General features: G+C 38.1%; 1 protein-coding gene across 3 annotated transcripts; it reads right to left on the bottom strand.

Moving 5' to 3' along the window:
• Nucleotides 1-380: 380 nt before the first annotated feature.
• Nucleotides 381-11,544, bottom strand: rabgef1 (RAB guanine nucleotide exchange factor (GEF) 1). Of its 3 annotated transcripts, none has more exons than XM_061056465.1 (10): nt 11,401-11,544; nt 8,166-8,357; nt 7,756-7,967; nt 7,250-7,416; nt 7,083-7,164; nt 5,921-6,053; nt 5,684-5,775; nt 4,193-4,449; nt 1,680-3,019; nt 381-1,614 (listed from the first exon to the last, which is right to left on the bottom strand). In XM_061056465.1, exons 2-9 carry the CDS (start codon nt 8,342-8,344, stop codon nt 2,600-2,602), a joined length of 1,542 nt encoding a protein of 513 aa, XP_060912448.1. In that variant the 5' UTR covers nt 8,345-8,357; nt 11,401-11,544; the 3' UTR covers nt 381-1,614; nt 1,680-2,599. The 3 variants fall into 3 exon arrangements, with proteins under 3 accessions (XP_060912448.1, XP_060912449.1, XP_060912447.1); XM_061056466.1 differs by lacking the exon at nt 11,401-11,544 and adding an exon at nt 11,273-11,389; XM_061056464.1 differs by lacking the exon at nt 11,401-11,544 and adding an exon at nt 11,026-11,108.
• Nucleotides 11,545-11,833: the final 289 nt, after the last annotated feature.

Genomic DNA, 11,833 nt, shown 5'->3' with positions numbered 1-11,833 from the left:
GTTCTTTTTCAGTGTTAGAATAAATTCTGAGATCCTTCACTCAGAGTTAAAATAATTAAATACGAGGCCAAGTCCTCAAATGAAAAACCAAGGAGACAAAAATCTAATGTACACTCAACGGATGCCTGAGTCTCAGAATAACAAAGTCAAAATACTCATTCAGCAGTCAAATGTTCCTCTATGAGTAATTTATATTCTCATATATAACATTTTTAGGTTGTAAATTCTGAGATGTGTAAGATTTTACTGATGAATCAGCTTTAGGTGAAGCATATATAAATTATTTTGAATACAGAGTCAACCTTAATATCAGGTTTGTTTGGATAAGTCATAATAAATATACCAAACAGGGCCATGGTTCTCTCTTCAGTCAAACACCCTTTTTCCTTTTAGTCATTTAATGAATCAACACACAGCATCTATGCACACACGTACAAAAACCAGGAGTAGGGCAGCAGTGTTTCAGCAGGCAATCATTTTTTTCAAACTAATTTTATACAATAGATCAGAAAATGACAAAGAATACATTTTTCTTATTAATGTTTGACATACCTTGGGGTATAACATTGTGATTTATTATAGAAGTAAACATACAGAAAGCCTCCTTAAACACGCCGCAAAATACAGTACAGTGAAAACAAAAAGGCTTTTCAAGTTGAAGTGATGGTGAGAGTGAGAAAAATGTGAAGTTGTTCAGGAGTGGTTCAGTGTTTTTTCTCTAGATTCGTTACAGCTGGACAAAAAAAAAAACACATAAAGAGCGTTGCATAAAGTATAAGGCATAACAAGAAATGGAATAATGTTTCTATAACTCAAACAGAAACTCAAACGCTTCATAAACATACAGTACAAGTTTAGAACTGTTGTAAAAACCTGTTATTTCTTTGTGGGTTACCTGCATCTGCACAAAACATGAAATGTGGTTTGTGAAAGAAAACACATGATATGGAAACTCAAAAAAGTCACACAAGTAGTGAAATATATGAATGTTTTCAAGTATTACTGGAAAAAACTTCATCTTCAGTCTTTTTTAAAGACATCTGCAGCCTACATTATCATTTTCACATAGACAACAGGTTACAATAATGCATCTAGCCTAATGCTAATACTAAACATTAGCTGGTTAACATGAACTTTATGCATTAGAGGGTGTTGTGTATTTTATTATTATTATTATTGTTATTGTATTGTAGTTCAAAATTATTATTATTTTCTCATCTTTTACTTTTGAAAATCAAGAGTTTAGGCTGACAAAATTCTCTTTAATCTCAAAGTTGTTGCCAACAACAAAAGAGAGGTTTATGTTTTATTTGAGAGGATCTATATTGTTATCAGTTCCTCATGCTTTTAAAGGCTAACACAGTTTTTTTAACATCAGCTGCAGTTCATGTGTTGTAAGCAGGTTACATTTGATTATTAAGCGCAGTGTTTATTTTACAACTAACACATTATAAAAAAAACGTGTTTTCCTTTTCTGACAACATACATACATTTATTTAGACTGCTTTTGGGACAATAGGTCCTTAGCTAGCAAGTAACATCTAACAGGCTAAAAGGCGGGAAACCCTGCTAGCATAATTCATATGCTTACTAAACTATAAGCTGAATGAAGCACTCAAGCTAGCTAGCTTACTAACTTTCATTTAGCTTTGTGTATAGCTAGCTAACTCAAAGCTAACTTTAAGTAAGCTAGCTATACTGTCATACAATAGTCAGTTAGCCAACTTGTCAGTGTGGTTGCTAATAGGACCGAAGGTTTAAACTGTCTACAAAACAAACCACTTTAAAGCATTTTTACTTCAACAGAAAAAGTTTAAATAAAAATGGAATAGGAGCTTTAAAATGAAATAAGCTACGATAGCTTCAAATCTGTGGTACGGACCATTTAAAATGCCATAATGCTATAAACACACGTCAAACAAAAACAGCTACAGTAGAGGAAAGTACAGAACTTCTTCTATTAAAAGATAAGCACTATAATTATTCAAAACTTGAGAAAAGTCAAAACGGTCCAGTCAGTGCATAGTGTGAGTACGAGTGGGACCAGCTCATGGGATCCATGACTGGAAGTTCTTTAAAAACATGTCACAGCTGAGCAAAGATTAGTTATGTAAAGTTCTAAAAAGTAAATAAAAGTAGCATAAAATTTCATAAATACATACTGAGTAAAAGAAATAATTATTTTATGTTATTTTTTATGTTTGTACACATTATTTATGTATAAATGGAATTTAAATGAGTCTAACAATTTGTATTCTATTTTATTAAATTTTTAGTTTGATTTGTTTTTTTTTTTTAGACTTTTTAAGTTTTTCATAGCCCAGGATGGTTTGCAAGTCCAGGCCCAAATCTGAAGGTCAAAATAAACCAGGGACAGAACGAGGCGGCGTATTTTAACCCTGCATACTAATCTCCATCATGCTCTGATTTTGCTGAAATAAATACTGGTGTGTGTTTGAGGTGCAAAACAAGCTCAGCAAGAAAAGGCTCCAAACTCTTCAGGATTAGTGTCACCGTTAAAATGAAATACCAGGAAATGAGCTGACTCTAGACGACAGAAAAGTACCCTTTCTGTATTTAAAATGAAGTGAGAACTCCACTACCCAGCAAACACCTGGGGTGTGAGTGGCGGTGGCAGGTTGTCATTGTCCATGTTGTTGGCATCGATGGCAGAAACCTTACGAGGCAGAATCTCTAGCGGGTATTTCTCCAGGATGTCGTGCACCTCCTTCTGCACAGCCACGGGCCAGGCGAGGAGGTCAGCCTGCAGGCCCTGAGCAGCCTCCATCACCGACTCCTGCCGGCTGCTGAGGCCCGACAGCAGCTCCAGGTTGTGATTGAGCTGAGCCAGGACTGGGTTAGTGGCAGCCACATCTGGTGCAGTGCCAGCGCCGGGCCACTCACCGTCAGAGCTGTTGATACGCGGAGAGGCTTGCCCAGACATGTAGCGCTCAAATTCCTCTGGGGAAAGGTTTAGTGACTGAGCGTCCAACTTCTCAATAAATGCCGCAGCACAGCACTGAAAAACAGAAAAAGCAATAGATAGACATGAGGACTCTGAAAGCATATTTACATCCATCTGAGTCATACTGTGACGGACAGCCTCCATATTAAATCAATAGTTTGACATTTTGAAATACATGCTTATGTACATACTACATAGCAATTAGTTTGATAAAAAGATCTCGGATATCGTATCTGTTCATTTAAACAAAGCGTAGTCCTGAAACCTGTTTGCCTGGATTAGCATAAAAACTGGATCCAGCTAACCTGGCTCTTCCAAAGGTAAAAAAAAAATGCTTTCCCACAAAGGATTGTTTTAGCTCTGGAACTGGTGAGCCAAGTCAGGTCATGCATTTTCATGTAGGGGAAAGTAGACTTTTATACTGACCAACACATCTACAGCTCAATATTCCCAGGTAATATCTTAATATCTTTTTTAACATTTATGAGAAAATGTAAGTGTTTAATGGGGGTTATGTGTCTGACTAAGATCGTTGGGACTGGTAACTTTAAGTTTTCCCAGTTTGACTGCAAACCCATTCACACATTTCCATTTAAAAGCCCCTCAAAACTTAAGTTAAATTATTTTATTATTTTCTACTTTTCTACTGTAGAGGGAAGTTATCAAGTCAAAATCCCTCCTAACTGTACGTAGGTATTTTTCAGGTTTCTCTAGCGAAAATGTTTAATTTTCTACTCCCTACATGTTTACACAAATACCTCCGCTTTCTACTTCTCAAATTTGAGTTAGGAGACTTTAGCTTTAATTCATGTCGGGGGAATTATTTTGCACAAGTTGGATCATTGGAGTCCTATTTTCAAAAGCTCAGCTCAGTCGACGAGTCAAAAGTAATATCCATCTCATGACATCAGACATTTTACTTTGTACTGTTCCTTTGAGCTTTTTTCATTTAGTTCTTGATCCAAAATGAGTTTCTTTTTCTGTTGTTAAGTGAATGTCGTAACCTTCGATCTACCAGAAGTTCCTTACTTTATTTCAAAATAAAAGCAGGGTTGAATTCAAACAGCAGGTAAAGTACTCTTAGCTTAAGACAGGAAAAGAAAATCTAAATAAAAGTCAAACAATTTTTATTTTTAAATGTGAAATAATTGAATTTCAAACATGCAAGTTAAAATGTGATTAATCGTGATTAACTTTTGAAATGTAGCTCTGAAAAAAGACACAGACCAGGTTGGTGAAGTAGTATCCGTCCTCCCCGGTCATCAGCCTGCTGGGGTTGCAGAAGCGGGTAATGTACTGGATGTTGGACTGAAGCCGTGGAGGGTTGGCCTTCAGTACGATGTAAATGAGCGCGGGGAGGAAATCGTCTGCAGAGGCCGGCTCGTTCTTTGTGGTCCTGATGGCGCTGAAGATTTGTTTACTGCAGCTTGTGATGCAGGTAAGTTTGTCCCGAGGAACCCTCTTTGAGTCCATCTCAATGATATCTGAAACACAAATAAATATACAAACAATTCATGAGTTTGATAGGTCAAACAAATCACAACTTAATGTCCTGTTAAAAAAAAAAAAAAAGTTCTCAGCTGCTCAGAGGTTTTCTTTTTCCTCTGCGGGCGTAGATTTAAGACCTTTTAAGCTTTTAATGTTTGATTGAAAATGTTTCCTCTGGCTTTGTTAAAAACTTTGATGCTGATTTTTTAAAGACAAATTGATGATGCACAAAATATTCGGCTCATCACTGCTGGTACATGCAGCCCTGCTCACCTTCTTTTCAAGCTATTTACTCGTCTGTATAATATCTATTACTGCCACCACCTCAATGGCTGTGTGTGTGTGTGTGTGTGTTTGTGTGTGTGTGCGTGTAGTTCCACTTCAAAGTTAAAATGTAAAAGTGAAGCCTATTCACAGTTTGCATCCAATCAATGAATAATTTATCTTCAGTCATAACATGCACCACATGGCAGCTACACAATGTTCCTTTGAGCAGAGAGTAAAAGTGTCATTTTCTTCAACACTTGTTTTTACTTCAAATGCAGAACAGAGGTATTTGGGGAAATATAAGAGATGCTACCTTTCATCACAACAATCTGGAGGGGAGTGTCGTTAGAAGATAGTATGTTGTTAGCTTTATTTGATCAGTAAGGTTCACATCAGTGTAATTCCACACTCTTCTTCTTGTGTTTTACTGCTGCAACACCAATAAAGGATTATCTTATCTTATCTTAACAATATGCATGTTCCTTTCAATGTGCTGCAGCTGAGTACATGTTCAGAAAACTGACTCCTGCTGTGTGGATGTTTGTTTGTTTGTTTGTTTGTTTGTTTGTTCAACAACCTCAGCTACAGCACACAAAGTTGTTCATGTTTTTAAGTCTGAAAAGAAGGAAACTTCAGCACACTGCGGTTTGTTTTTCAGAGTGTTGTTTAGTCTAACGAGCTGCTCTCCGGCTCAGTGTGACCATCTGTTCTGCTCATCATAGACTCACATGACAGCTTCATGCCAGTATGGTATCTTTTCCTCTACATACTCAGAAAACTAACTTTGTGACTAATATGGAATATTAATCAATCCCTTTTCTGTTTCTAAAATGTAAAACAGAACACAGCATATCTGGTTTATAGAACAAACATCTTTGCCGCAGCAGAAAAAAAACATGCAGTTTATTTTTAGTTGGACTTATGAAATGCAGTGAAACAGTAGGTTAAAGTGTTGACTCTGACCTGTTATTGCTTTGACCACATTCTCGGACACTTCTGGGATTTCTTCATCCATAGAAACACAGAGCATCTGGATGGTCACCCAGTGTAAGGCCCTGAAATACAAAGGGATTAAAAGTTACTCTTTGTTTACCCTGGAAAACAATAGGATGGTATTTAATAAGTTGCATGACTCAAAAAGCTTTTCACTGCACTCATCACACTCATCTAAACAATGTCATTGAATCCTGCGAGGCCCACCTGATCCTCTTCTGTGTGGCCAAGTCCTTCTTCTCATCGTCGGTGGTTTCAGGACAGAACACGCTCTTATACAGTCGAGTCATGATGAACTTCTCCACCTGGTCCATCACCTGCTCCACAGACTCTGAAGAGCCTGGTGAGTAAAGGGTTTAACAGACAGCATCAGTTAAAGCTGCATTCGTTTAGAGAGCTGAATTATAAAGGTAAGTAAATATACTTGACAGGGTTGTGGTTTTTTGTTGTTGTTTATGTGCATAAGTTAAACACATATTGCAAATATTCACCCTAAAAGATACCTAAGATAACCAACAGTCCATCTATCTCCAACGAGTGGCTGAGTCATAGTAAGACAAAGCTACACAGCGGCTGCAATCAAGCCTACCATAGCAGAATGAACCTCAAATTTGAGTAAATCAAAAAAGGTTTTGCTGTGATTTTTGACTGCATGAACCGGTAAAAGGGATGCGATACGATATGATACGGTACGATACGATATACTTTTTTTGTCCCCTTGGGGAATTTTGTCTTGGACTCAAAGTGCTGCCAAACATTCAGCAGCTTCCACTCGAATCAATAAATAAAAAACATTAGAGAAACACCTCCACATGTAAACAGAAAGACACAAACGAATGCAAAACAACACAACATATATTTCACATTACCCATGAGTGCACAAGACGTGAAAAACACAGCATGAGAGATAAGATAACAAAGGTAAAAGAATATAAAACATATAGGAACACCTTGACGCTATTGCACAACACACACAGCCTAATGAATCATTATTCATGACGTGGGGACAAAATGTCCTAATTGATAACATCATGAGCACTCTGAAAGGTATTCATTTGAGTTTAAAATGCTTTTGTTGTTATGTGGAGTTCAGATCTAACTTTTCTAATGCAAGCTTAAAAATGCTAGATCATGGCAAAGGAAACATCATGCAGATTTTTTTTCTGCAACTTTATTTTTGTCAGCTCGAGTGAATACATTAATCCGCTCAGGGTGATGCCTATCTGTCAACTGACTTTATGTGTAATCTAGCCTCCATACTCAGCGGAAAATACTTGATGTGGTTCCTAAAAAGTCAGATAAAATAGGACCTGAGGAGTGGAAATGATTGTTGAATGTTATCAAAAGCCGGCGAGTTCTGCAAACCAACCTTTAAAGTGGCTCATCAAGCGGTCGGCCATGTTCTGGTAGAAATCCTGAACACACTCGGACAGCTCGTCAGCACTCAGGTCCTGAAAAGAACGAGAGTTAGAAGTGCTGATCAGGTCAATGATCAACATTCAACACTTAACCTTTTTATTTTAAAGCACAACAGACCTTTTTGCTCAACATGTTCACAATAAACGCTCGGGACTGCTTGTGGATCTCCCGACCCGGCTTCTGGAGGTTTTTCAAGAAGTCCATAAAGTCCTTGGACACTTGGTCTGTTTCGAAGCTAGCATGGCGGCTAAGAGACGGACTGGGTGTCCTGCCTTCTTGGGAATCTGTTGAGAAAAGATCAACGTTTTAATAACATCTGCAACATGTGGCAAAGCCGACGAGCCAAATCAGACTTCAAAGAAGATCAAACATGTTAAAAATGGAGCTTTAGAGGATTCAGCAGGAGCTTTTTTTTGACCATAAGCTTAAATGAAAACTGAAGTAGCTAAATGAAATTTGGTAATTTCTAGTTTTATTACTTATAATGTGTGTGAAATATTATCATTGATCAAACACAGACTGACAGGGGAATGTTGTGAATGGAGCTGCTGTGACGCAGGTCGAACTTCAGACAACAAAGTCCAATCAATAAATCCACTTTTGTTCTTCTGTAAATCTGTCACCTTTTTTGGGGGCAGTGCGCGATGAAGGGCTGAAGAACTTCTTAACGGTGGTCACTTTCCGAGTCTTCTCATTGGTTTTCTTCTCCTCGAACTTGGAGAAGGGTCCCAGCGAGGCGTGGCCTGGGTGAGGTTGCGGAGCTGCGGACTGAGGCTGAGACTGCGTCTGTGCTCCGTGACTGCTTGCATACGCTGCCTCCTCCTCTCGCTGCAACCTGAAGCCAAGGACATTTACATAGAAAAAATTATCAAGATTGTACCAACGTCTTTATCTTACAGAGGAAAACTCACTAATCACAAATGTATCTTATCCTAATAATATGCTGTGGTGAAAATTACCCCGAAAAAAAATATAAAAAGTAACTTTTTTTCTACCCAGATGGTCAATGCATTCATGCAACAGACGGTCTTACTTCTCTGCCAAGGCCCAGTCGTCCTGGATCTGTTTCTGCCGTACCCGCTGGTACTCCTCCCTCCAGCACTTGGAGCACAGGCCCTGCCATGCTGCGTTACCATAGTAACCGCATCCCTTTTTGCACAGTAGGTCTGATTGGTCCACATGTATACCCCGTCGCTCCGTCCGCTGACTCATGATGCTGAACAACCTGGAATGAAGAAATAATCTTCTAGTCGCTGTGGTGGATGTTAGTTTTGTTTGTATGCACTGAGGTACTGCCCACACTGCTGTCTGCCCGGTGAGAGCGTGATATTTTTAGATTATTACAGTTTACTCGCCCTATCTCATATGCAAAAATCTTACATCTTGGACAAAGAAAGGCCTAAACATGTCATGTTGGAATTTACATTTAATTGCAGTTGTTTGCAAAACATTCATTGTAACAGCTGTTAAAGCTCAATCTTTGGCTGTCCAGCAAACAAGTTTACTGATTAATCTCACTGCTCTTCAGGACTCTTTTTCACAACAAGTAAGGAAGCTGTTTAAAGAGAAAGACATCCCAAAAACGACTCGACAAACTAACAAATCACCAGAGAGAGGACAGAGAAACTCAGAAACTCGCTGGTGTACATAGTGGAGCGAGTAGAAGCTAAAAGGCCAGAAATACACCGCAGAAGCTGGTGGAGACCAAAAGCAGAGATAAAAGTGAGTGTAGGGTTAAAATGTGGAAGTTGCACCAGGGCAAGATATAGATATTAAAAATGATGTTCAATTATATTAAAAACAAAAAAAGAATACATAAAGTGGAATGTGAAAAGGAAATAAGAAAAAATCAGAATCAGAATCGGGGTTTATTGCCAAGTACATTTACACAAGGAATTTGACTTGGTGTATTGGTGCTAAACAATTAACAAGGAAATAAGAAAAAACAAGGAAATAAGAAAAAAGAAGATGCTTTAGAAGAGCTACTCAAGACAAAACTATGAAGCAAAAAGACAGTGGTAATTCAGGTAGTCTAGAAAAGTGTTCTCCAACTGGTGGGTCAGGACCCAAAAGTGGGTCCAAAAGCCGTTGTCATTAAGGTGCGAATGTGTGCCGTTGTGTCAAAAAGTGTATTTATAAACACGTTTGTTTTGTTCTGTCTCTTTATTCTGTCACATGTTTTGTACTGTCTGAGGTCCAAACTGTTCACTTTTTCATTAAATGAATCTGATTGGTTGAAAAATATCAGAGACCTGTGTCGCGGGTTTTCATGAAGGAGTTGGTGGTGGGTCCTGAGGCTAGACCAGTTGAGAACCACAGGTCTAGAGCAGGTCTATGTAAACAGTTTTACACCAGAATCATAGGATTTAATTAAATGATGATACCTCTGTCTGTATTTATAAAGCAATATAACAAATTCAATAAGGTCATGTAATCAAATTTATACAACTTGGAAAAATCATAACACAGTCCAGGATACTGTATTAGATCATACTAAATGATGTATCCTGCATACATCATATAAAGCTGACATGTAGAGGTGAATTGTAACACAACATGTTGTGTAGTACAGCTGTATAACAATGGATATATCACATAAATTACAGAGACATAGTTTACACTACTATGTTATTTATCTAACAGATACGGTGTTGTATACAACAAAGGAATGAACCAGTCCAAGTCCAGAGAGTCTTTAACTACTGTGTCGTAAATAATCACTTATTCACCTCAAGATTACCTAGAAAGTAGTTCACTTAGCAGACGCTTTCATCCAAACATTCACATTTAATCACCACAAAGTAATTTCTTAGAAGTTCTTAGTAAGAAATGCCAGCAGATAACGTGAGAGTGTTGGACCCTGATCCAGCTTAGTCAAAACAATCCAGTGTGGATCAGAGTGTTGGGGGAAGGATTTAATTAACTATTAATCTATCAATTACTTTAGATAGATAGATAGATAGATAGATAGAATCTTTATTATCATTGTATACAAGGACACAACGAAACTTCGTTAGCAGCAATCCTAAACAGCAGCGTTTACAAAAACAACAACAACAAAAATATATTTGTGGTGATATGAAAGAGAAGTATGTAAAGAGTGGCCAGGGAAATTGCTGTTCAGTGAATGAATGATAATAATAATAAATAAATAGACAGTCATGGTGACTGAAAGAATATATACAGTTATTATTTTGCAGTGACTGATTAGTTAAACAAATTTAAATATAGAGATATAGTGCAAATAAGTGAAGTTATGGTGCAGTGAACGAGTATATACAGTTATTATTGTGCAGTGACTGAATGAGTAAATAAATAAATAGACAGTTAAAGTTAAAGTGCAGTGACTGAGTACATAAATAGACAATTGTAAAGCAGTGAATTACAAAGTTATTGCACATGTAATATTGAACGGTTAGCAGCGGATGGGTAATTAGGTTGGGTTGGGTAATTTATGTAGGTATCTTAGTGGTTTCTGCTGTAGCCATCGTCATATGGCTTTGACAATGCAGAGGAAAACACAACATAAAGTGTGTAATAAAGGTGTTACTCTACATCAGGGGTGGGCAACTGGCGGCCCGGGGGCCACATGCGGCCCCCATCAACCCTCAACGTGGCCCTTAGGTCAATTTTTACATATCAATTAATTGAAAACATGAAGAAAACATGACAAAATCTGCCATGAAATCATGAAAACCAGAAATATGTCCATACTAATATTTGATCAGTGGTACATGTTGAGATAAATTTGAGACATAATTGACTGTAATTGTTTTTGTATCCTACAATTTGGCCCTCTGGCAGTGAGAATTCAATTAATGTGGCCTTTGCTGTCACCAAAGTTGCCCATCCCTGCTCTACATCAAGCCTGCAGCTCAGCCCAGGTGTGCAACCTGTCAGGTCGTTCAGTCCCCAGGTGAAGGATAAACACGTTTCTTATCAAAGAGTCCCTCATTCAAAGAAAGCACTGCAATGCTAATACCTTCCGAGAGAACTAAGATATGATGCACAGGATTGTGAGCTTTATTTACCCACGCAGGTGTGACAACCTGCTTTGTATGAAGGCTCCTGACCCTTAAACAATCCCTCGATATGAATCTCTCCTCCTTTATTTCATGTTTGTGTGATTAGTCACCCTACCTGTAGGTTAGTTAGCTGGTTTCCATAGCTACAGCTACAGAGTTAGTTTGGAGAGTAAAACAATGCACACTCGTTTAATGTTAACATTAAACATGTTATGTACATACAAGCGCTGCTTAATTACTCACCTATTGTGTTTTCACCGATCACAAGCACGTACAGGAGACCTCCTCTTCGCTGCTGTTATGTGAGATGACGAAGCTTTTTGCAGGGTCAAGACCGTGACGTATCATAATGACAACCCGGAAGTCTGGTGACTCGACCGAAAAACTGGGAACATTTCCTCACTTTTTTTTCTTTCTTTTAACTCAAAGAGGGAACATAGTTGTTGTTGTTGTATGGACAAACTTTCGAGCGAACGTTTCGAGCGAAAAGGAGAGTTGTGGACAGGAAGGCTCGTTAACGTCAACAGGCTATTTTACTTCCGCATCAAGGACTAATTTTCAAGGATCAGTCGGTGTCGCATGTCGTCATGTATCGAACGACAGTGTCAAGTGAGTGTACGGCGAGACACGAAAGACATCAGACATGCAACAAAACCAACAACAACAATAACAATAA

The sequence above is a fragment of the Labrus mixtus genome, chromosome 14 (genome assembly GCF_963584025.1).
Source record: "Labrus mixtus chromosome 14, fLabMix1.1, whole genome shotgun sequence".
NCBI classification, from domain to species: domain Eukaryota; kingdom Metazoa; phylum Chordata; class Actinopteri; order Labriformes; family Labridae; genus Labrus; species Labrus mixtus.
The sequence above is the reverse complement of the archived record's forward strand: the minus strand, read 5'-3'. Positions and strand labels throughout refer to the sequence as shown.